The sequence below is a fragment of the Bos grunniens genome, chromosome 17, assembly GCF_055505025.1.
Source record: "Bos grunniens cultivar Pamir isolate PY7600 chromosome 17, Bosgru_T2T1.0, whole genome shotgun sequence".
Classification (NCBI taxonomy): domain Eukaryota; kingdom Metazoa; phylum Chordata; class Mammalia; order Artiodactyla; family Bovidae; genus Bos; species Bos grunniens.
In genome coordinates this window covers 2211483-2238142 of record NC_141181.1, presented here as the reverse complement: position 1 = coordinate 2238142, position 26660 = coordinate 2211483, and the positions used below count along the sequence as shown (strand labels likewise).

Genomic DNA, 26660 nt, shown 5'->3' with positions numbered 1-26660 from the left:
GGATATTTCCATGGACAAAGGAGCCTGGTGGGCCATAGTCCTTGGGGTCGCAAAGAGTCAAACATAACTGAGCAATTAACATTTTCACCATAACTAATCCCCAGATACTGTCTCTCGGTAAGGGCCTGAAGTATAACTTATGAAGGCCCTAACCCTATCCCTAACACCTTGACACTGTCCCTGACTTATGCTATGATGCTGTCCCTTACAGCCTAAGCTGTCACAAAATAAACACTCTGATCTTGTCCATAACCAAGGCCCTGAATATATCCCTGGGGTAGTCTCTGAGGTGTTCTTAACTTATAGCCTGAACTGACCCTTGCTAAGGCCCTCAGGTTACCTCTGAGATCCTGTCCCTAATTAAGGCCCTGATGCTGACTCTAACAACCTGACACTGACCTTTACTAAGTCCTCACCCATGGGTTGTCCCAGGCTGCTGGGCAGCTTTCTCTTTTTCCACATCTCTAGCCAGCTGTCTGCTATTGGCCCATCTAAGGTTCAGCAGTGCAGCAGGCCCGCATGGGATGAGCCTAAGCAGGCTCACCTCCAGGAGAACAGTCCCAGCTACTTTGCCCTCCAAGGGACCTCCGTTCAAGGTGGGAATCTCTCAGCCAGTGTCTGATCATGGGTTCTACGTTCCTATTTGTTGTAAAACCTTGGAGTTACCTCAATAACATTTTTTAAATGGATCTCCCTTTTGGCATATTTATGAGATAAATTACTGAATTAAAATTCAGGAATGACATTATTAGAATGAGCAGGAAGACACAGGTTGTCCCCCAGTGATCTATTTGGAGGATTTTAAAATTCTAATGTGAAAACACTCTCATCTTGAGCATCAGCAAGGTGCAGGAATCAGCGACATTCTTGTTAGGGAAATAAAACAGAAGTAGTCTTGTTCAGGCTTCACAGGCAAGAGTATAGCAGGCCTCTGACCTTGCTTCTGACCTTCTGGACACTGCCCTGACTACTGCTGTGGGTGTCAGCCACACCTGCTGTGGAAGAGAAACACAATAAGAAGCAGATTTTGTAACTTGTTAAGTCTCTGTGGAGGAGGTCTGGCCAACCACTCCCTGGACTTAGCAACATTCCAAGATTTGCAGAACAAACCAAATAGCATTGTAAAAAATTAACATAATACAAGAGCTGCAGTTTTGCTCACAGACTGATAATGATATTCACAATTTTTGGCCTGGGGTTTATTAGGGGAGGACCAGGAGACAGCAATGCAGAAACTCTGCCTGGGACTTTTTGCCAGTTGGAACTCCGGATTGCTGTCACACAGAACTTCTCAGCACTCTTTAAGTCTGGATGCTGGCAAATCCAGTTTGGTGATGTATGTACTATTGCTCTCCTCTGCTGTTTCCATTTCTTTTTTCTTTTAATGTTAGTATATTGAAAGTAGATTAGATAGTTCACTAATAAATATTTGTATTGTTTATTTCAATATAATGAGTGACTTATTTTTGTTAACAAATCCTTTGAACCTGAGACAAAAGTGAAAACATTTGGCAAAACAATTCTTTATTTATCCCTCCATTTTCCCCAGAATCTTTCCTTTACGAGAAATTGCTGAGCTCTGCAGGAACTGTGAATGGTGACTATCTGGTAATTCTAAGACTGAAAAGCAAGAGGAAAAGAGATGGGAAATGAGAATTGATGGGGAGAAGCAGGGGCATCCATGTTCAACCTCAGCCTGAGAGTCTGAGTTAATCTGCAGTGAAGGTAAGGACTACCAGGAGCTGGCCCCCCCCCCGACTTTGTCACCTGGGAACAGCCAAACTATCGTGGCCACTTTCAGAGAAATAAAGAAGGTAGGAGAGCACCCCTGGGAGCTAGATTGGAAAAAGTAACTGCTATGAAATAAGATGCATTTTCAAGAAAGTTAAGGATGATCTCTTTGTTCTCAAAAGACTTGAAAAGACTCTGTGTTCTTCTGGAGGCATGTTGCAGCCTCCAGTCTTTGAAGGCAGTGTTGAGAGGGAGCCTGGGCTCAAACCAATCCAGCACTCGCTCCTTGAGCGTGCTAAGGATGACCAGTGTCTCCTCATGAGTGCTGTAGGGCTGGAAGGCCCCTTATCACCTGTGATGGGAGGGGCCCCACAGGCACCCCCATTTGACCAGCAGAGGACTGGTGGGCTACAGACCTTTATCAAGGACATGATTTGTAAACATCTTGTGCTGTTTTGGATGGTGGATTATCTTTTACCTACTCCTTTTGTGCACAGCAGTTTTCATTTTAAAGAAGCCCAATTCATCTATTTTGTCTTTTGTTGCTTGTGCTTTTGGTAGCAAATCTAAGAAACCATGGCCAAATCCAAGGTCATGACGTTTCACTTCCATGTTTTTTTCCTATGAGTTTTAAAATTTTGGTTCCTCTTGAGCCATTTTGAGTTGATTTTGTATAGAGGGAGAGGCAAGGGTCCAACTTTATTCTTTTGCTTGTGGGAGCTCATTGACCCAGGACTTGTATTAATTGTTTGGGAGAAAATATCTGCAAATGATGTCACCAAAAATGGTCCAATTTCCAAAATATACAAGCAGCTCATACAATTACCCCCCTGCCAAAAAAAAAAAAAAAAAGTTGGGCAGAAGGTCTAAATAGACATTTCTCCAAAGAATATATGCAAATGGTCAATAGACATATGAAAAGATACTCCGCATTGCTAATTATTAGAGCAAAGCAAATCAAAACTACGATGAGGTATCATTTCCTACTGGTCAGAATGGCCATCAGTAAAATGTCTACAAATAACAAATTCTGGAGAGGGTGTGGAGAAAAGGAAACCCTCCTACACTTTGGTGGGAATTGGTGCCACCACTGTGGAAAACAGTTTGGAGTTTCCTCAAAAAAACTAACAAGAGAGTTGCCATATGAACCAGCAATCCCAATCCTGGGCATATATCCAGACAAAACTGTAATTCGAAAAGATACATTCACCACTGTGTTCATAGCAGCACTATTCACAATAGCAAAGACATGAAAGCAAACCACTTTTCCAACAATTGATGAATGGAGAAAGAGGATGTGATAAGACAGCCATCAGACTTTTTATAGAGGTCAGGACTCACCCAGACCAAGTTCACACAAAGTTGCTGATACTCATTTTCCTTGTAGGAGTCCGTACGGTATTAAGAGGCACTGTGGGCAGTGTATATTATTAGCTACCATGTCTTGGGTCCTGCAGTGACCTGGACTACAGTAGAAACAGTGAGATCTCCATTACAACATCACATTACTTCAAAAAATATATTAAAAAATAAATTCAGTAAAGTTGCAAAAATGGATTCTATATACACAAATCAATTTTGTTTCTATATACTAATAAATCATCAGGAAGAAAAATTAAGACAATACCATTTATAATTCCATCAAAAAAAAAAACAAACTATCTAGGATAAATTTAACCAAAGACATGAAAGACCTATAATCAGAAAACTATACAGCACTGCTAAAGAAAGAAACTGAAGATGCAATAGAAAAATATTCCGTGCTCATGCATCAGAACAAATTATTATTAGAATGTTTAGTCTACCCAAAGCCATTTACAAAAGGTGCCAGGAAAACTAGATACCACGTTCCAAAAAATGACACTGGTCACCATCTACACTGCACATAAAATTAACTAAAAATGCACAATATTCCATAAACTCTTTTTCTCCTGAGTCCCCTGAAGATGGACCCCACACCCTTAGCAGTCAGCTGTACACAGGAAGCTTCTCCCCACTTGTTCGTTTTTTCCTCTTGTGGCATTTCTTCATTGGTGGGTCCTGAGAAATCCCAGCTCCTATCAGTACGGACACTACCCTTTTGTCCAGAAACCTAAGCCCTGATGGGTCCTGAGGAGACAAAGCTGCTGTCTGCTCATCACAGAGCAAATGCTATGGGCAGGATGCACCTGTGCCCCAGAGGGCAGAGATGTGTGTTCTGTGCACCCGGTGAGATGTCAGAGAAGTGCAGGGAGGCCTGCACTTAACCAGAGGTCTCATCCCAAATGTCAGAGAAGTGCAGGGAGCACCACACCTAACCAGAGGCCTCATCCCAAATGTCAGAGAAATGCAGGGAGGCCTTCATCTTACCAGAGGCCTCATCCCAAATGCAGTTCTGCTGCACATACTCAGTTTGAAGCCAGACTGAAATGGAGCCAAGTATCTCACCATACCTTCTCAAAAAATTATTAAGAAACAATTAAAAACCAAATGGAATGAAATGAATGAAGATACAAACTTTATGGCTGAAACCAAAATTCACTCAAAATTTCCCATGCTGCTGCTGCTGCTGCTAAGTCGCTTTAGTCGTGTCCGACTCTGTGCGACCCCATAGACGGCAGCCCACCAGGCTCCCTCGTCCCTGGGATTCTCCAGGCAAGAACACTGGAGTGGGTTGCCATTTCCTTCTCCAATGCATTAAAGTGAAAAGTGAAAGTGAAGTCGCTCAGTCGTGTCCAACTCTTCGCAACCCCATGGACTGCAGCCTACCAGGCTCCTCCATCCATGGGATTTTCCAGGCAAGAGTACTGGAGTGGGGTGCCATCGCCTTCTCCGAAAATTACCCTTAGACAAGTTTAAATTATCAAACTATAAAAATTCTACACAAAAATCTACATGACTTTGGCTTCAGTGATGGGTTTTAAAACATAATACCAGGCTTCCCTGGTGGTCCCTGGTGGTTGAGAGTCTGTCTGCCAATGCAGGGAGCATTGGTCCAATCCCTGGTCCCAGAGGATCCCACCCGCCTTGGGACAGCTAAACCTGTGTGCCACAGCTACTGAGCCCACGAGCCTAGAAGCATGCACTCCACAGTGAGAGGCCACTGCATAGAGAAGCCTGCACATCGTAACCAGAGAGTACCCCCAACACACCACAACTAGACAAAGCCAGCACACAACGATGAAGACAGTGCAGCCAAAAATAAAAATAATAAAAATAACAACTTTTAGTAAAAAATCTATCAACAAAAGAAAAAATAATGTGGCTTTTATAAAAATAAAAATTTCTACTCTATGGAAGATCATACTGGAAGAAGCTATTTCCAAAACACATATCTAATAAAGGATCTGTATCCAAATTATACCAAATGACCCTACTAGAATTTGGTAAATGTTGAAACACACACCTGACTAAAGAAGGTAAACAGATAGTAAATGAGCATATAAGAATATACTCAAGATGCTGGTGGAATGCATGTACAATCAACTTCAAAGACAGTTTGGCGGTTTTCTCCAAAGCGAAACAGTCTCACCTTAGGATCTAAGAAGCGTATCTCTTGTATTTAGACAACTGCTTTGAAAAACTCTGTTCAGTAAAAGCTAGCATCAAGTAATGCATGACAGTTCTACCCATAATGGCTAAAAACTTAAACATATCAGGATGTCCTTCTGTAGATGAATTTATAAGCAAATTATGGCACAAACTTGTCAAAGGGAGCATAATACAGTACCCCCAAAATATGCCCATTTGACAAAAGGATTATTTTGGGCTGATTAATTTAAGAAACAGCAGACCCAGGAGAATCTTTGAAAACCAAGAAGAAAATGCCTTTTTATGAAGTAAATTTGTTTTTATTAATGACATCTCCATTTGAAAAGATGTGTCCCTCTCTGAGTCAGGAATTGGATGCAGACTTTAAATATCAGGAAAAGTTTGTCAATGGAATGGGCCTGGATGTAAATCTGTGTAATCACCATTCTCTTGTTTACAGTGCTTTGCCTAATAACATCTCTTAATTGGCGCCTTCCATTCCCTAACATCCTTCTTTCATTCTTAGCTGAAGATCGCATTTAAAAATGGTTAAGTCTTGGGCCATTTCAGAGAGTGACTGAGATTTCCCAGGTATCTTTCAAGTATTGTTTTTTCTCCAATTCAGCTCCTTTTCATTATAAGGGGGAATCTCCATGAAGAACACAGAAGAATAGAGGGAAAATTATTTTTCCTTTTATATAATGAAATGCAATACTATTCAGCAATATAAAGGAATGAACCATCAACCCCTACCAAAAAAGAAAAAAAAAAAAAGGATGACTCTAATCCTTATATTGCTAAGCGAAAGAATCTAATTTGAAGTGCTACACTGTATGGCCATATTTATAAGACATAGAAAGGGCAAAATGGACATAATAAACAGTTTATGGAAGATGTCATTGAAATATTCCATGTGATAACTTAGTGATGACTACCTGCCACTATGCATTTAATCAAACACATTAGATTTTTTTTTATATACAACCCAACAAATAAATTTTTATCTGTTCAAATTTAGTTATTTAGGGTATGGGAGTGTCAAAGACTGGAATGCAATATTTAACAAAGAACCTAACTGATCGAGAAATGTATGAAAAAACTCAAGACTTCCCTGGTTGCCCAGTGGCTAAGACTCCACGTTGCTTGCGGGGGATGTGGGTTCAATTCCTAGTTGGAAAACTAAAAGCTCATATGCCATACAGTGAGGCCAAGAGATTAAGAGGAAGAAAAAGAAAAAAAATTCACACTTGGTGGTGGGACAAAATGGGCTGAACTGAGTTAACTGGGGAAATGAATGGAACCTGCAGGTCAAAAGCAAAATGTACCATATATACATAAAGAGTGGACTCTGAGTTCTTTCCCATGGAGGGTAGTAGCTAATAGTTCTGAAACTACTATGTCAGTCATCAAATGGAACAAGCACTGAATTCAATAAATGACAAGTAGTGGAAGCCAGTTTTCTTACCACTGGTGTGGGAAGTTGCATACAGACAAAGGGAGAAGGCTACAATATACATGTCATGACAGATCAGGTTGGATACATCAGTATAAACTGTCTTTCAGTTCAGTTCAGTAGCTCAGTCATGTCTGACTCTTTGCGACCCCATGAATCGCAGCATGCCAGGCCTCCCTGTCCATCACCAACTCCCAGAGTTCACTCAGACTCACGTCCATCGAGTCAGTGATGCCATCCACCCATCTCATCCTCTGTCATCCCCTTCTCCTCCTGCCCCCAATCCCTCCAAGCATCAGAGTTTTTTTCCAATGAGTCAACTCTTCGCATGAGGTGGCCAAAATACTGGAGTTTCAGCTTTAGCATCATTCCTCCCAAAGAAATCCCAGGGCTGATCTCCTTCAGAATGGACTGGTTGGATCTCCTTGCAGTCCAAGGGACTCTCAAGAGTCTTCTCCAACACCACAGTTCAAAAGCATTAATTCTTCGGCACTCAGCCTTAGCCTCATATGTGTGTAACATGTATGTGTGTAACACATAGTTACACATGGAAATACATATAATTATATGTGTGTGCATAGGCTGGGATGCATACACATATTTTCATGAATTGTCTGCTGAGAGTATTAAGCTCCTGCATGCAAGTTTTTAATACTATTCTGTAATAAAAAGGAACAAGAGTTTTTTGAATAAAGCACCGATACTAGGACTGAGAAAATAAATATGTGAATCAGGATAATGTTAAAATGAAAGAAAGAATTACCCCAAAAAATGCACAAAAGATAAATTATGTAAAATGAAAACAGGACCAAGTGGAAAAAGCTCTCAATAGTCAAAGCAAGAATGAACTAAACAGTCTAATAACATAGTGCTGGATTATAGCCAAAAGTTTAAAATAATTTTCATGTGTCCAAACTGGTTAAAATAAATTACATAATTTTTATGAATGGTGTTAAATAGAAGTCTCTATGCAGAAAAATTTTAAACAATTGATAGAGACACTGAGCTGTCCACCAAATATTTGAAGCTAACTCCCCTCTCCTCAAATATGGGTCCTGCATTATGACTTCTTCCTAAATAAGACACACAGGATGAACATGGGAAAAATTAACAAAGAAAAACAACAAACATTGGCAACAGTGTAGAGAAATTGGAACTCAAACTTTACTTAAAAGAGATGTACAATGGCGCAAACTATGCATGCAAAATTTTGGCATTTTCTTAAAAATATAAAAGTGTAATTATCATATGTTTCAACAACTCCTCCACTCATAGATATATGCTCAAAGAATTTAAAACAGGTGTTCAAATATAAACTTGTACATCAATATTCATAGTAGCACTGTTCTCAATAGCCCAAGGTAAAAACAATTACAATGCCCACTAATGGATGAATAGATACGCAAAATAGGGTAGATCCATAAGATACATTATTCTGCCATATAAAGGAATAAAGTAAAATAGAGCCACAGCTGTGGAGAACAGTAGGGAGGCTCCTCAAAAACCTAAACACAGAGTTAATGTAGAATCTCTCAGTTCTGTTCCAGGGTATACAACTGAAATACTTAAAAGCAAAGACTGGGACAGATATTTGTACCCCATATTCATACCAGCCTTATTCACAGTAACCAAAAGGTGGAATCAACACAAGTGTCCTTCAGCAGATGAATGGATAAACATAATGTAGTATATGCACAATGGGATACAGTTCAATCTTTATCAGTTCAGTTCAGTTGCTTATTTTTGTCCAGCTCTTTGCGACCCCATGGACTGTAGCATGCCAGGTTTCCCTGTCCATCACCAATTCCTGGAGCTATTCAAACTCATGTCCATCCAGTCAGTGATGCCATCCAACTATCTCATCCTCTGCCATCCCATTCTCCTCCTGTTTTCAGTCTTTCCCAGCATCAGGGTCTTTTCAAATGAGTCAGTTCTTTGCATCAGGTGGCCAAAGTATTGGAGCTTCAGCTTCAGCATCAGTCTTTCCAATGAATATTCAGAACTGATTTCCTTTAGGATTGACTGGTTTGATCTCCTTTCAGTCCAAGGGACTCTCAAGAATCTTCTCCAGTACCACAGTTCAAAAGCACCAATTGTTCGGTGCTCAGCTTTCTTTATTGCCCAACTCTTACATCCATACATGGTCCATTTGACTAGATGGACCTTTGTTGGCAAAATAATGTCTCTACTTTTTAATATGCTGTCCAGGTTGGTCATAGCTTTTCTTCCAAGGAACAAGGTCTTGGGTCAGTGGTAAAGAATCCACTTGCCAAGGCAGGAGACACAGGAGACATGGGCTCAATCCCTGGGTTGGCAAGGTCCCCTGGAGAAGGAAATGGCAAACCTCTCCAGTATTCTTGTCTGGGAAATCCCATGGACAGAATAGCCTGGCAGGCTACAGTCCTTGGGTTCATGAAGAGTCAGACATGCCTGAACATGCACACGTGTCCTTCTTTGCACCAGAAATAGAAGAATGACTAAATCTCAAGTAACTCATCACTGTAGAAGCCCTGACTTAATTCTGCAAACAATCATACCCTTGTGTACCCTGCTTTTTATAATATCCTGCCACAACTGGCATCCCCTCTTTCACAAGGTCTTCTTTTGTTTTTATCTGAAGATTTATATTTAAGGTGATGGCTTTGGCTATTTCTGGGAGTAACTCAGTTTTTCTGGGTAGTTCCCTTGTATAGAGAAGGTATACATGCTATTGACTTCTTTTTTTCTCTTAGTAATCTTTTATTACAAGGGGGTTCTCAACCAAGAACCTAGAAGGACAGAGTAAAAATTGTTTTTCCTCCTATACACATAAAATGTGTATCCTATACACAGCGATAGAAAGCAGTGAACCATTAACCAATTGAAACACCTGGATAAATCGTCAGTGTATACTGTTAAGTGAAAGAATTCAGTATGAAGAGGCTGCACACAGTATGACCCCATTTATAACATTCCAGGAAAGGCAAAGCTACCTAGATGGTAAGCCAATCCTGGAGTAGGGGTTTGAAGTGACACAGTAAAATGGATAACTGTCACTATGCATTTGTCTAAGACCATAGATTTGTACAGCCCAAGGGGTCCATCATAATTTATTCAAATTTAGTTATTTAGGTTGTGGGAGTGTCACAGGATGGAATACACAATATGGCAGAATGTAACCATATTAGAAATGTATGGAAAAACTCAACTGTAGGGGATGGAGTAAAAGGTGCTAATCTAAATTAACTTTGGAAATGAACAGAATCTGTAGACAAAAGGCAACCTGGACTGTCATAAACAGTGGGCTTTGTTTTATGGAGTTCTTTTCCAGGATGTAGTAGCTAAGGATGCTGAAACCTCTGCACATGTAACCTGGAAAGGAGAAATGCACAGATAAATGGCAGATGGTGGGAGCCGGGCTCCTCACTGTGGGAGTGGGAAGTTACAGACAAGCAAGGGGAAAGCGTCTACCTTCATAATCATGGATCTGGGCTCCCTGGGAGGATGACATGGGGAGTTGACTGCCCATGAAAAAATGCACAGATCTTCACCCTGGAAAGGCCTGGCTGACATAGGAACTCAGATCCCATCTTTCCACCCATATCTGCTGCAAGCACTCAGCCCTCCATGATTTGTTAGTTGCAGCTTTTTAGATATTCTAACCCCCAGGCAGATAAAGGAGTGTAAGGGTCTTGCTTACCCTTACAGTGTTCCAGAATCCAGTCCCTGAATGTTGGAGCCAGGATGGGGTTACCTGGGCCTCTAACCTGAAGCTGGCTGGAAGAAAGTCCTGAGGGCCGGGATTCCCTGAAGTCTGTGAGCCCTGGTGCCCTGATGAAATTCCTCCCCAGTGGGGACATGGGCAGGGTCTGCAGTCATTCTGTGTTCCTCTGATGAAGCCAAGCAGCACTGGTCTCAGAAATCTCTTGGCGGTGTTTCAAACAACTGGGTGGCTTTACAAATGAACAAGAGAAGGAAGCCTTCAAGTGAGTTTAGCTTACTTCTCCCTTCCCTAAACCTCCATTTGTCTAGCTCCTTGGAAACCTGAGGATAAATCTTATTAATGTTTCAAAGTCCTTATACAAGTTCTTTCCCCATCTTTCAGTAAATTGAGCTTCTTATTTAGGACAAAATCTTCAGGACATTAGACTTGACAATGATTTCCTGGTATGACACCAAACAACAATTATGACAGGCAACAACAACTATTAATAAAAAATGAGCAAATTTTGTTGCTGTTCAGTAGCTCAGTTGTGTCCAAGTCTTTGCGACTCCATGGACTGCCAGGCTTCCCTCTCCATCACCATCTCCTGGAGCTTGATCAAACTCATGTCCATCAAGTTGGTTTTGCCATCCAATCATCTCAATCTCTGTTGTACCCAGTAGGATGACTACTCTCAAAAAAACAAAAACAAACAAACAAACAAAAAAAACAAAACAGAAAATAACAAATGTTGGCAAAGATATGAACAAATTGGACCCCTTGTTGGTGGGGATAGAAAATGGTACAGCCACTGTAGAAAGCACTATGGCAGTTCCTGAAGAATTTAAAAATAGGACTCTCCTGGTGGTCTAGTGGTTAAGAATCCACCTGCCAATGCAGGGGACACTGATTCTAGCCCTGGTCCGGGAAGATCCCACATGCCACAGTGCAACTAATTCCACATGCTGCAACGGATGCAACTTGCATACCTAGAACCCATGCTCTACAAGAGAAGCCACTTCAATGAGAAGCCTGCACACTGTAACTAGAGAGTAAAGAAAATGTATGTAGCCTGGTCAGTGTAATGGTCCAGTTGTAATTACCATATGGCTGTGTCTTCCTAGGGCTTCCCTTGTGGTTGAGATGGTAAAGAATCTGCTTGCAACATGGGAGACTGGGTTCAGTCCCTGGGTTGGGAAGATCCCCTGGAGAAGGGAATGGTTACCCACTCCAGTGGACAGAGAAGCCTGGCAGGATATAGTCCATAGGGTTGCAAAGAGTCTTTCACATATACTGAAGTAGCCCATACTAAATATGATGGGAGAAGGCAGAAAATACTCACCAAACAGCAAGGGAAGTGGTGACTAGACTTGTGATTGGGCTTAAGTCATGCATAGATTGTCCTGGGACATAATTGCTTCCTGGTACAGATCATAGCTCAGACTTGAAGTGTCCTGTGCATAAGACTGTTGTGGGGTTTTGTATGGTATGTGTCAGTCAAGGAACAAGCGGGGTCAGACATATACTCAGGTCAATCAGCATCTCCTTCTCCTATCTCTTCACTAGACTCTGAGATGTCTGGAACAAATTCTCTTAAATCTATCATCCACCATTCCTCACACTCCAAAATCTTTCACCTTCACATTTATCTGAATAAAAGGCATCACCATCCACCCACTGGCCCAGGCTATGATGAAATCTTGAAGTCAGTGTTGATTTTTCTCTATCCTTCATATATCATACTTAGTGCACTAGAAGAGTCTACTTTCTACCTCCTAAAACATCAAGGAGATCAAACCAGTCAATCCTAATAGAAATCAACCCTGAATATTCAATGGAAGGACTGATGCTGAAGCTGAAGCTCCAACACTTTCGCCACCTGATACAAACAGCCAACTCACTGGCAAAGACTCTAATACTGGGAAAGACTGAGGGCAAGAGGAGAAGGGGACAGCAGAGGATGAGATGGTTAGATACCATCACTGACTCAATGGATATGAGCAAACTCTGGGAGATAATGAAGGACAGGGAAGCCTGGTGTGCTGTAGTCCATGGGGTTGCAAAGAGTCAGACAGACTGAGCAGCTAAACGACAACAATGACATTTCTTTATCTGTAGCACTGATGTAATCTTACAAAATGATCCATAACACTTTTCTCATATTGTACATGTACTGTAGCAAGAAGGTTAATCCTTCTTGAAGTGAAGTGAAGTCACTCAGTCATGTCTGACTCTTTGCGACCCCATGGACTGTAGCCTACCAGGCTCCTCCATCCCTGGGATTCTCCAGGCAGGAATACTGGAGTGGGTTGCCATTTCCTTCTCCAGGAGATCTTCCCAACCCAGGGATTGAACCTGGGTCTCCCGTATTTACCATCTGAGCCACCAGGGAAGTCCAAGGAGATCAAACCAGTCAATCCTAATAGAAATCAACCCTGAATATTCATTGGAAGGACTGATGCTTAAGCTGAAGCTCCAAAACTTTTGCCACCTGATACAAACAGCCAACTCATTGGCAAAGACTCTAATACTTGGAAAGACTGAGGGCAAGAGGAGAAGGGGACAGCAGAGGATGAGATGGTTAGATACCATCACTGACTCAATGGACATGAGCAAACTCCAGGAGATCACAAAGGACAGGGAAGCCTGGTGTGCTGCAGTCCACAGGGTCACAAAGAGTCAGACAGACTGAGCAACTAAATGACAACAATGAAATTTCTTTATCTGTAGCACTCATGTAATCTTACAAAATGATCCATAACACTTTTCTCATATTGTACATGTACTGCAGCAAAAGGTTAATCCTCAGAGTATGAAACCTGATTAACTGTCTTAAATCCTAAGTTCCATAACCTGCTGGATGTACTGATATTTTAAAATCTGGTTACCACATATGCAGACTGATATAATTTTTTTAAGAATAATAACATGTAAGTGTGAATATATTCATGTATGTGCATGTATTGTATTTTATATACTATATATATATATATATATGTATGTATACACACACGTATATACAGACATATAGCAGCATGGTAGAGAGAGAAATACAGAAAAACATAGAGAGGGACTGTACCTCTACCTTATTCACTCTTGGCTTAATTTTATGTATGTGGGAAAATGCTTTAGAAAATAAAATCTGGAAAAAATGTAATATATTAACTATGATTATCTTCGGGAAATGGAGTGTGGGTGATTTTTGCTATGTGCATTTTATAGTTATGTAATTGCTCTCATCTCACATGCTAGTAAAGTAATGCTCAAAATTCTCCAAGCCAGGCTTCAGCAATAGGTGAACCATGAACTTCCAGATGTTCAAGCTGGTTTTAGAAAAGGCAGAGGAACCAGAGATCAAATTGCCAACATCCAATGGATCATCAAAAAAGCGAGAGAGTTCCAGAAAAACATCTATTTCTGCTTTATTGACTTGTCAAAACCCTTGACTGTGTGGATCACAATAAACTGTGGAAAATTCTGAGAGATGGGAATACCAGACCACCTGACCTGCCTCTTGAGAAACCTACATGCAGATCAGGAAGCAATAGTTAGAACTGAACATGGAACAACAGATTGGTTCCAGATAGGAAAAAGAGTACCTCAAGGTTGTATATTGTCACCCAGCTTATTTAACTTATATGCAGAGTACATCATGAGAAACGTTGGGCTGGAAGAAGCACAAGCTGGAATCAAGATTGCTGGCAGAAATATCAATAACCTCAGATATGCAGATGACACCACCCTTATGGCAGAAAGTGAAGAGGAACTAAAGAGCCTCTTGATGAAAGTGAAAGAAGAGAGTGAAAATTTTGGCTTAAAGCTCAACATTCAGAAAACTAAGATCATGGCATCTGGTCCCATCACTTCATGGGAAGTAGATGGGGGGACAGTGGAAGCAGTGTCAGACTTTATTTTTTGGGCTCCAAAATCACTACAGATGGTGACTGAAGCCATGAAATTAAAAGACGCTTACTCCTTGGAAGGAAAGTTATGACCAGCCTAGATAGCATATTCAAAAGCAGAGATATTGCTTTGCTAACAAAGGTCCATATAGTCAAGGCTATGGTTTTTCCAGTGGTCATGTATGGATGTGAGAGTTGGACTATAAAGAAAGCTGAGTGCCGAAGAATTGATGCTTTTGAACTGTGGTGTTGGAGAACTCTTGAGAGTCCCTTGGACTGCAAAGAGATCCAACAAGTCCATCCTAAAGGATATCAGTCCTGGGTATTCATTGGAAGGACTGGTGCTGAAGCTGAAACTCCAGTATTTTGGCCACCTCATGCGAAGAGTTGACTCATGGGAAAAGACTCTGATGCTGGGCGGGATTGGGGGCAGGAGGAGAAGGGGATGACAGAGGATGAGATGGCTGGATGGCATCACCGACTCAATGGACATGAGTTTGAGTAAACTCCAGAAGTTGGTGATGGACAGGAAGGCCTGGTGTGTTGCAATTCATGGGGTCACAAAGAGTCAGACATGAGTGAGCAACTGAACTGAACCGAACTGAACTAATAATTATGTACTTATATTACCTTTGTAATCTCTGTAGTGTTTTAAGTAATAAAAAGCTTTATGTCCAAAATTTCAGTCTTTTTAAATAAAGTTTTATAAAAAAATATGATTATTTCAGAGGCTTCCCCAGTGGCTTAGTGGTAAAGAATCCCCCTGCAATGCAGGAGCCAAGGAGATATGGGTTCGATTCCTGGGTTGGAAAGATCGCCTGGAGAAGGGCTTCCTGCCTGGAGACTCCTGTGGACAGAGGAGGTGGGCTACAGTCCATAGGGTTGCAAAGAGTTGACCATGACTGAAGCAGTTTAGTTGCTTCATGCACACACGATGATTTCATCTTATCGTTGTTGTTCAGTTGCTAAGTCATGTACGACGCCTTGTGACCCCATGGGCTGCAGCACACCAGGCTCATCTGTGCTTCACTATCTCCCCGAGTTTGATAAAATTCATGGTCATTGAGTCAGTGATGCTCTCTAGTCGTCTCATCCTCTGATGTCCCCTTCTGCTTTTGCCTTCAGTCTTTCCCAGGGTCTTTTCCAGTGAGTCAGCACTTCAAACCAGGTGGCCAAAGTATTGGAGCTTCAGCTTCATCATTGGTCCTTCTCATGAATTTTTGAAAATTGAGTTTTAAGCCAGCTTTTTCACTCTCCTCTCTGAATCTTCATCAAGAGTCACTTTAGTTCCTCTTCACTTTCTGGTATTAGAGTGGCATTATCTGTAGATCTGAGGTTATTGATATTTCTCCCAGCAATTCTCATTTCCATCTTGTGGTCCATCCAGTCCAGCATTCTGCATGATGTACTCTGAATATAAGTTAAATAAGCAGGGTGACAATGTATAGCCTTGACACCTTCCTTTCCCAACTTGGAACCAGTCAGTTGTTCCATGTCCAGTTCTGTTGCTTCCAGACCTGCACACAGGTTTCTCAGGATAGGTAAGGTGGTCTGGTACTTCAATCTCTTTAAGAATTTTCCACAATATGTTGTGATCTATACAGTCAAAGGCTTTAGAGTAGTCAATGAATCAGATAGTTTTCTGGAACTCCCTTGCTTTCTCTATGATCCAATGAATGTTGGCAATTTTACTGCTGGTTCCTCTGCCTCTTCAAAAACCCTGCTTGTACATCTGGATAGTCTCAGTTCATATACTGATGAAGCCTAGGTTGAAAGATTTTGAGCATAACCTTCCTAGCATGTAAAATTAGCACAATTGTATGGTAGTTTGAGCATTCTTTGGCACTGCCTTTCTTTAGGATTGGAATGAAAACTATTTCCAATCCTATGGCCACTGCTGAATTTTCCAAATTTGTTGACATATTTTGTGCAGCACTTTAAGAGAATCATCTTTTAGGATTCGAAATAGCTCAGCTGGAATTTCATCACCCCCACTAGCTTTGTTCCTAGTAATGCTTTCTAAAGCCCACTTGACTTCACACTCCAGGATGTCTGGTTCTAGTTGAGTGACCACTGGTTATACGGGTCATTAGGACCTTTCTTGTATAGTTCTCACTGCATTCTTGCCACCTCTTAATTTGTTATCCTTCTGTTAGGTATTTACCATTTCTATCCTTTATGACCCCTATCCTTGCATGAAATGTTCCTTTTCTATTTCCAGTTTTCTTGAATAGATCTCTAGTCTTTCCGATCTTTTGTTTTCCTCTATTTCTTTGCATTGTTTATTTAAGAAGTTCTTCTTATCTCCCCTTGCTATTTTCTGGAACTCTGAATTCAGTTATGCATATCTTTTTCTTTTGCCATTGCCTTTCGCTTCTCTTCTTTCCTCAATTATTTGCAAACCCTTCTCAGAGAACCACTTTGACTTCTTGGATTTTTCTTTGGGATGGTTTTGATCACTGGCTCCTGCACATGCTATAAATGTCCATCGATAGTTCTTCAGGCACTCTGTCTACCAGATCTAATCCTTTGAATCTATTCATCACCTCCACTGTATAATCATAAAGGATTTGATTTAGGTCATACGTCAATGGCCTACTGCTTTTCCCTATTTTCTTCAATTTAAGCCTGAATTTTGCAGTAAGGAGCTGGTGATCTGAGCCGCAGTCAGTTCCAGGTCTTATTTGTAGCCCTTTAGCCCACAAATAAAACTAATACAATATTTCCTATCATTATGAAATGAAACTTGGACTCAGTAAATATCACCCAATAAAATACATGTTGAATGACTCACTTTTAATGCATCATATGAAATTATGCTACTAAACATCAGACATTAAACACATCTCCTAAAATAATTCTTAAAACATCATTTAGGAAGAGTTTAGTTCACTTGTCAACATTATACAACTACATGTAATACGTATGTTTCAAAATAACCAAATAACATGAAATTTTAACATAAAAAGAATTCAGAGAAATCTCCAGTTAAATGTTACATAACATTCTTTATTTCTGGTAGCCAGTGTATCCAGGATGCAGGATAATTGGTAGTATCTTTGCTTTGCATAGAATGGAGGCATGTGGGTTTAAATATTTTTTAATACAGCATTATTGAAAGCAGAGTCAAAATTAAATTCAGGACAGTGAGTTTCTTTGCACTAGTTTATTCTTGGGAACGATTTTGAGAAATATCAATTTCTCCTATTTTGTAAAATTCTTTTTCTCTACTGTATCTTAGCCCATGATTCAGCATTTTAAAAACTACAGTATTTCCCCACATTTTCCATGAGAATGTAGGTGCACAAACAGCTCTGATCTGAGGTTATGGAGAAGGCTGTGGAAGAGCAAGGGCACATCTGAGAGTATAAAATCAATGACATTAATAATGGCAGATTATCAAAACTGTAGAATGGTGGACAATCTACAGCTGGGAAACCTGATACCTGAGTTGTAATTCTAGATTTCTTACGGTCCTTTGTGTGAGAACAGGCAAGTGCAAGGCTTTGGAAATCAGTTTCTTTAACTTAGAAATAAGAATTTGGACCAGGTTTATTAAATTATTAAAATCTCTTTCAGATGCATAGTTGTATCACTCTATGGTACCAAACTTTGGACACGTAACTAACAGCTACTGCTTTGGCAACAGTGAAAAACATCAGTTTCAACACTATTTAAAACAGTAAATGAACTACTCACATTTTCAAAATGTGGTGTAATACAAATCATTGGAATACTGCTATCCCCGAACAATTCTTACTTTCTTTTTCTTTATAATTTTATTTATGTATTTGTTTTTGGCTGTGCTGGGTCTTCATTGCCTCACGGACCTTTCTCTGTCCATACCTGCAGCGAGTGAGGCTGCTGTCTTTAGCTGTGGTGTCTGGGCTTCTCACTGCAGTGGCCTCTCCTGTTGCGGAGCACAGGTTTTAGGTTGCACAGATGTCCACAGTTGCAGTATATGGGCTCAGCAGTTGCGGCTCCAGGGCCCTAGAACACAGGCTCAGGAGTTGTTGGGCACAGGTTTTGTTATTCCGAGGCATGTGGGATCTTCCTGGAATGGGGATCAAACCTGTGTATGCTCCTCTGGCAGGCAGATTCTTTACCACTGAGCCACCAGTGAAGCCCTAGTTCTTATTTTCTTACATTAAGAAAATTTTAACCTCTTCCTGATCTAACATGCCATATCATTTCTTTTTATTTATGTAACACTAATTTTCCTGGTTATTATGAACTTTGATTCTGAATAAAATGGTGGCGCTAGTGGTAAAGAACCTGCCTGCCAATGAAGGAGACATAGGAGACTTGGATTCGACTCCCTGGATCAGGAAGATCCCCTGGAGAAGGAAATGGCAACCCATTCCAGTATTCTTGCTTGGAGAATCCCATGGGCAGAGGAGCCTGGTGGGCTACAGTCATAGGGTCACAAAGAGTCAGACACAACTGAAGTGACTTAGCACAGTTTCCTTGGTTATTATGAAACTTCAGTTCTGAATAAAATTTTATCTTTTACTATCATTAAAATTTCTAGGGAAATTGTTATCAGTAATGTTTTAAAATATTCATTAAATTGCTCTTTACTTGGAAGTGTCAGCATTTTTCAAGTACTCAATACAGTTTACAAAAGTAGAAGTTTAATCTGAAAATCTGTAGGGTTTTAGTGTTTTTAATTTGAATTAATATTCCCTCATATTCCCAGGTGGTGCAGTGGTAAAGAATCCACCTGCCAAGGCAGAAGAAACAGGAGACAGCCAGTTCAGTCTCTGGGTGAGGAAGATTTCCTGGAAAAGAAGGAAATGGCAACCCACTCCAGTATTCTTGCCTGGAAAATACCATGGACAGAGGAGTCTGCCAGGCTCCTGGGGTTGCAAAGAGTTGGACACGATTGAGCACACACATATTTTAAGAAAAACTTAATAAATGTTAATGATATTGATATCTGATCATTTTAAAAGAAATACACGGAAATCATATGCCTTAAATAGATAAACATCTTCCGGAGAATATTATCAGGCTTGATTCGTCTCTTCGGACCTCAAAAAGTAAATTCACTCAGCTCTCAGAACTCAGCTTTATTTCTGCTACAGGAGAAGAGGTTATTTCATTCTGTTAGACCATTCAATCAGTACAGCTTGTTGTAAACAGGAAATAATATTTATTTAGCATAGTAAGATGAAGATTCTATTTGAGAGAAATGACTTGTTGGGTCTTTGAAAACACCTCAATTTCCGTTTTCATTTACCTCACAAGAATGCTATGGAATTACTATTTAGATTTCTTTTTAGAAGGTCCCAAATGCAGGGTCATCTCTATATTTTCTTTTGAGTGCTACAACTAGGCTGTCCAGGGAAGCAGAGATTTATTCTTGTACATCAGTCATGTGCAATGTTAACTTACCATTATCAGCCCCATCCATGTTAATCTTGTCACAAACATGAGATGGGGAAACACACGGCTCAGCATAAGAAGTAAATGAAAACAATGAACACTTACTTATTAAGCCTTTCCTTATGCTTTGTTAATTAACTATGATGTGATAACTGTTAATTCACTAAGCATGATAAATTAGAAGAAAATGGTCAGGATGCTGAAGAAAATATTTCATGTGAAATCTATCACACACATAGTGAAGATCTCAGCCATAAAAGTAGATGTACTTTTTTCTATTTTTCTTTACCTCCATGGAATTTGCAAATATCTTTTAAGCTCTAAATAGCTAATTCAATACAATACATACTTAATCTATTCTCTTTTATGATTTTTTTTTTTTTAAATCTGTAGCACTGATGTGATCTTACAGAGATATGCATGACATTTTTCCTACTTTGCACATCCACTGAAGCAAGCAGGCTAATCCTCAGAGTGTGAAACCTCCTGAATAACTGTCTCAAAGTCTAAGTTTCTTAATCCATTGGGTATTCTGACATTCAATTAATAGACATGGGTATTTGAACTAACTCAAATATGAATTCCTTTTTTACATTTTTGATTGATTTCTATCTCAGTACTTTTATCTGCAAAATGAAGATAATAACATATACTCTGAATAGCTGTTGTAAAGACAAAAAAATAATACTTGTAAAGATCTAGTAGAGAGTATAAAACAGATGCTTAAAAAACAGTAATTTTACTCTCATCTACTACTGCATTGCCTCACTGGTTAAAGCAGTGTTTCAACTCAGAGCATACACTTGGTCTGTGATAAACTAGATGACAAGTATGAGTACAATTAATGAGGACATGCAAAGATCAAATAAATACATACTTTGGACATTTTCTACAAATTATATTTTCATAATTTCTTCTAAATTTAAGTTATATGACTCTAGATTAGCTAAGAGGACAAAAGTTATCTATCATTTTTATGGCTTTAGTCTAGAAAATAATAGTTATAATGACCCTGGACTCTTGTGAAATTTTCATAACTAACGTATACCACTACTATGAAATGGACATCTTTTGATATCAATGAAATGATAAAGTGAGATAAAATTTAGGAGATATAGTTTAGAGGTCTACTCATTATAAAGTGCCTATGATTGTCATTTTAGCAGGAACAGATAAAGTACACTCATATTAAAACATAAGGTAACATTCTTAAATAAAATTCCTCGATGATTTGAATGATTCTACTGAACTACTGCCTCAGCTGACCAAAATTCTAAGTTGTACAGTGTAAATGCAACTACTTTGAGCTAAAGGCTAGTTTTAGAAGAAATAGTATATGTATACCGCGGTAATCATTCATTTTAAAACCTGAATCTAGATGTGCAATCATTCAGAAATTTAATTATTTCTATGATTAAGGTACTAGATGATTTTCTTTTGATATTGGGGAATAAACACACTTAAATAACATGCACAGGTTAGTGCAAGTCATCATGGACATGATAAAGGGTTATATATTTCAATGGTTAAAAGCAATCTGATTATTAGCTCTTCATTTTTGGCAATTTACGAGATGGCACAGTAGTAATCTGCCTGCCAATGGAGGAGACACAAGAGACGTGGGTTTGATTCCTGGGTCAGAAAGATCCCCTAGAGAAGGAAATGACAACCCACTTCAGTACTCTTGCCTGGAAAATCCCATGGACAGAGGAACCTGGCGGGATACAGCCCATGGGGTTGAAAAAGGTCAGTCAGATGCAACTGAGCATGCAAGCACACACACACATCTAGAGATAAAAATACCTTCATTGCTTTCACTGAGTAAACTCCAAAGCATCTTTTTCATTGTCAGCAGAAATGATCAGCATTAATTAAAACAGACTCTTCTAACAATAAATAACTGAATGAATAGTTTTAAAGTTAGTTTGGCTAAAATTGTTGAACTGATAAATAACTAAATAAGGCAAGAATCAGTTCAGTTCAGTTCAGTCACTCAGTCAGAGTCTCTGACTCTTTGCCACCCCATGTACTGCAGCACGCCAGGCCTGTTTGTCTATCACCAACTCCCGGAGTTTACTCAAACTCATGTCCATTGAGTTGGTGATGCCATCCAACCATCTCATCCTCTGTGGTCCCCTTCTCCTCCTGCCTTCAATCTCCAAGAATCCAGGTCTTTTCAAATGAGTCAGTTTTTTGCATCAGGTGGCCAAAGTATTGGAGTTTCAGCTTCAGCATCAGTCATTCCAATGAATATTCAGGACTGATTTCCTTTAGGATGAACTGGTTGGATCTCCTTGCTGTCCAAGGGATTCTCAAGAGTCTTCTCCAATACCACAGTTCAAAAGCAATTCTTTGGTGCTCAGCTTTCTTTATAGTCTGACTCTCACATCCATACATGACTACTGGAAAAACCATAACTTAGACTAGACAGACATTTGTTGACAAAGTAATGTCTCTACTTTTTAATATGCTGTCTAGGTTGGTCATAGCTTTTCTTCCAAGGAGCAAGTGTCTTTTACTTTCATGGCTGCAGTCACCATCTGCAGTGATTTTGGAGCCCCCAAAAATAAAGCCTGTCACTGTTTCCATCGTTTTCCCATCTATTTGCCATGAAGTGATGGGGCCAGATGCCATGATCTTAGTTTTCAGAATTATCAAAACACTTTTGAGAACATAGTTCTACTTGGAGGGTTCCATGGAGGAAGTGTCTCATTTTCAAGAAAGGGATGGTGTTTCTTTTGTTTTCGTTCAATTCTTTCCTTCCTTTCTTTTTTTTCCTAAAGAGAAAAGAAAAAACTATAAATTTATATACAAATATGACCATTATTTTAAAATCAAGTTGCTTGCTCAAGAACAAAATAATCATTATAAGGTATTTAAATGTCATTTGTTAGCTTTGTTAAGTCATGTCTGATTCTTTTCAACCCCATGTACTGCAGCATGCCAGGTTTCCCTGTCCTTCAGTATCTTCTGGAGTTTGCTCAAACTCATGTCCATTGAGTTGGTGATGCTATCTAACCATCTCATCCTATGCAGCCCTCTTCTTTCCTTGCCCTCAATCTTTCCCAGCATCAGGGTCTTTTCCAATGAATTGGCTCTTTGAATCAGGTAGTCAAAGTACTGGAGCTTCAGTTTCAGCATCAATCCTTCTAATAAATATTCAGGGATGATTTCCTTTAGGATTTGATCTTCTTGCTGTTCAAGGGACTCTGAAAAGTCTTCTCTGGCACCACGATTTGAAAGCATCAATTGCTCAGTGTTCAGTCTTTTTTATGGTCCAACTCTCACATCCATACATGACTACTGGAAAAATCATAGCTTTGACTATTTGGACCTTGGTTGGCAAAGTGATGTCTCTGTTTTTTAATATGCTGTCTAGGTTTGCCACGGAGAAGGCAATGGCACCCCACTCCAGTACTCTTGCCTGGAAAATCCCATGGGTGGAGGAGCCTGGTAGGCTGCAGTCCATGGGGTCGCTAAGAGTCGGACACGACGGAGGGACTTCACTTTCACTTTTCACTTTCATGCATTGGAGAAGAAAATGGCAACCCACTCCAGTGTTCTTGCCTGGAGAATCCCAGGGATGGGGGAGCCTAGTGGGATGCTGTCTATGGGGTCACACAGAGTTGGACATGACTGAAGTGACTTAGCTTAGCTTAGCCATAGATTTTCTTCCAAGGAGAAAGCATCTTTTAATTTCATGGTTGCAGTCACTATCCAGTGACTTTGAAGTCCATGAAAACAAAGTCTGTTACTGGTTCCACTTTCTCCCCATCTATTTGCCATGAAGTGATGGGACCAGAATGACATGATTTTAGTTTTTTGAATGTTGAGTTTTAAGCCAGCCTTTTCACTCTCCTCTTTCACCCTCATCAAGAGACTCTTTAGTTCCTCTTTGCTTTCTGCCATTAGAGTGGTATCATCTGCATATCTAAGGTTGTTGATGTTTCTCCCAGTAATCTTGATTCCAGCTTGTGAGTCATCAGCCTGGCATTTTGCATGATGTCCTCTGCATAGAAGTACAATAGGTGGGTGACAATATATAGCCTTGATGTACTCCATTCCCAATTTTGAGTCCGTTGTTCCATGTCTGGTTCTAACTGTTGCTTTTTGATCTACATACAGATTTCTCAGGAGACAGGTAAGGTGGTCTGGTATTCCCATCCCTTGAAGAATTTTCCACAGTTTGTAGTGATCCACACAGTCAAAGGATTTAGCAGAGTCAATGAAACAGAAATAAATGCTTTTCTCAGTTCAGTTTAGTTGCTCATTCATGTCTGACTTTTTGCAGCCCCATGCCAGGCTTCCCTTTCCATCACCAACTTCTGGAGCTTGCCCAAATTCATGTCCATCCAGTCAGTGATACCATCCAACCATCTCATCCTCTGTCATCCCCTTCTCCTCCTGCCTTCCATCTTTCTCAGAGTGAAGGTCGTTTCCAATGAGTCAGTCCTTCACATCAGGTGGCCAAAGTACTGGAGCTTCAGCTTAAGCATCTGTCCTTCCAATGACTATTCAGGACTGATTTCCTTTAGGATTGACTGATTTGATTTCCTTGCAGTCCAAGGGACTCTCAAGAGTTTTCTCCAACACAGTTCAAAAGCATTAATTTTTTTGGCACTCAGCTTTCTTTATAGTCCAACTCACATCCATACATGACTACTGGAAAAACCATAGCTTTGACTATACAGACCTTTATCTGCAAAATAATGTCTCTGCTTTTTAATATGCTGTCTATATTGGTCATAGCTTTTCTTCCAAGGAACAAGCATCTTTTAATTTCATGGCTGCAGTCACCATCTGCAGTGATTTTGGAGACCAAGAAAATAAAGTTTCTCACTGTTTCCATTGTTTCCCCATGTATTTGCCATGAAGTGATGGGACAAGATGCCATGATCTTAGTTTCTTGAATGTTGAACTTTAAGCCAACTTTTGCACTCTCCTCTTTCACTTTCATCAGCACACTGTTTAGTTCTTCGTTTTTAGCCATAAGGGTGGTATCATCTGCATATCATGTATTTCTGGAAATCCCTTAATTGGTTAGACAGCAATAGCAGCTAGGGAATGTTGCTGATTTATAAGTATACTATCAACAGGTATTAGCACACCACTTAATTTTTTTAAATATTAAAAGTGATAATATTTTAAAGAATTATGTAAAATAGGAAGAAAAAGACCTGTAATTCCATAATTCAAAGAGAATAATTGTCAGAAGTTAGTGATGACTTTTGGAAAACAGAGTCTCAGAAATAAATTACTAGATGCAAAGGTTGAGTATGTGATGGCAGCAGAAGATACTTCAGTGTTTACAGATATTTGAATATTGAGGCTCATATTTCTTTGCTTATTATTGAGCTTGAGCATCTTTTCACTTGTTTAGTCTTCTTGTGAATTTTTTGTGCAATTATTTGCTCATCTAACTGCATGGGTATCAGTGTTTACAATTTTTAGCAATTTTCATATTTTTGTGTAATGCATATTATCCTTGTAGCATTTTATCTACATTATTTTTAGTCCTTAATTTTTTAAAAAAATTAATATTTCAACCATAGACAACTTTAAAGAGTAATACAGTTAAAATCTGTACACTCACTACCTGCCTTTTGAAATAAAACATGATCAATACTTGTGCAGCCCTTGTATCCTTTCTCTCACTGCACTTGTTTTTTCTCTACCCTCCAGACCTAACCATTACTCTGAATGTAGTGCTATAGTTGCAGTACATCTCTTAATACCTTTATCACGCATGCATTCATCCCAAATAACAAGTTTTTGGCAGATTTTTAAAATTTATGCAAAAAGGTGTTACTGTTGGAGTCTCAAGAGTCTTCTCCAGCAACACAATTTGAAAGCATCAATTTTAAATCAATGCTAAATGGCATCATGCTATATATCCTTTGGCAACTGTCTTCTTTATCATTTTATCTCTAAGATAAATCTATATAGAGTCATAGTTCTAATTCAGTGAGGCACAGAATCCTAGTATATCAACATATCACAATTTACAACACACGTATTTTGGTCTTGAAGACATGATGTCCTAATGTTTTCTTCCCACACAAAGACAATGCTGCTGTAAACGTCTGATTCCTTGTGCTTGTAAGTCAAGAATCTCCATATACATGCCTAGGAAAGAAAATGCCAGTTTGTAGGGTATAAATATGTATGGATTTGCTGGATGACAACGATTTATTTTCCAAAGTGGTAGAAAATTATCGTCCAACAACCTATCAATCAGCAGTCAATTCAGTTGCTCATTCGTGTCCAACTCTTTGAAACCCCATGAACTGCAGCACGCCAGGCCTCTCTGTCCATCAGCAACACCAGGAGCCCACCCAAACTGATGTCCACTGAGTTGGTGATGCCATCTAACCATCTCGTCCTCTGGGTTCCCCTTCTCCTCCTGCCTTCAATCTTTCCCAACGTCAGGATCTTTTCAAGAGTCAGCTCTGTGCATAAGGTGGCCAAAATAGTGGAGTTTTAACTTCAACATCAGTCCTTCCAATGAACACCAAGGACTGATTTCTGTTAGGATGGACTGGTTGGATCTCCTTGCAGTCCAAGGGACTCACAAGAGTCTTCTCTAACACCACAGTTCAAAAGCATCAATTCTTCGGCACTCAGCTTTCTTTATAGTCCAACTCTCACAACCATACATGACTACTGGAAAAACCATAGCCTTGACTAGATGGACCTTTGTGGACAAAGTAATGTCTCTGCTTTTTATATGCTGTCTAGGTTGCCCATAACTTTCCTTCCAAGGAGTAAGCATCTTTTAATTTCATGGCTGCAATCACCATCTGCAGTGATTTTGGAGCCCAAAAAAATAAAGTCTGACACTGTTTCCACTGTTTCCCCATCTATTTCCCATGAAGTGATGGGACCAGATGCCATGATCTTCGTTTTCTGAATGTTGAGCTTTAAGCCAATTTTTTCACTCTCCTCTCTCACTTTCATCAAGAGGCTTTTTAGTTCCTCTTCAGTTTCTGCCATA

The 26660-nt window shown here is 39.8% G+C and overlaps 1 protein-coding gene and 1 long non-coding RNA gene across 5 annotated transcripts in view; one reads left to right on the top strand and one right to left on the bottom strand.

Moving 5' to 3' along the window:
- The first annotated feature begins 1148 nt into the window (after positions 1-1148).
- On the top strand, positions 1149-19214 carry LOC147354920 (uncharacterized). Its single transcript, XR_015144097.1, has 3 exons — positions 1149-1336; positions 1550-1725; positions 18978-19214. It is a non-coding gene; the product is annotated as an uncharacterized LOC147354920 (long non-coding RNA).
- Positions 19215-19335: 121 nt separating this feature from the next.
- MAP9 (microtubule associated protein 9) overlaps positions 19336-26660 on the bottom strand; it is a 48617-nt gene continuing 41292 nt past the window's right edge. For all 4 annotated transcript variants that reach the window (XM_086346197.1, XM_086346196.1, XM_086346195.1 and 1 more), the window contains exon 14: positions 19336-22443. In XM_086346197.1, the coding sequence (XP_086202323.1) occupies positions 22321-22443 (123 nt within the window). In that variant the 3' untranslated portion in view covers positions 19336-22320. The remainder of the gene's footprint in view (positions 22444-26660) is intronic.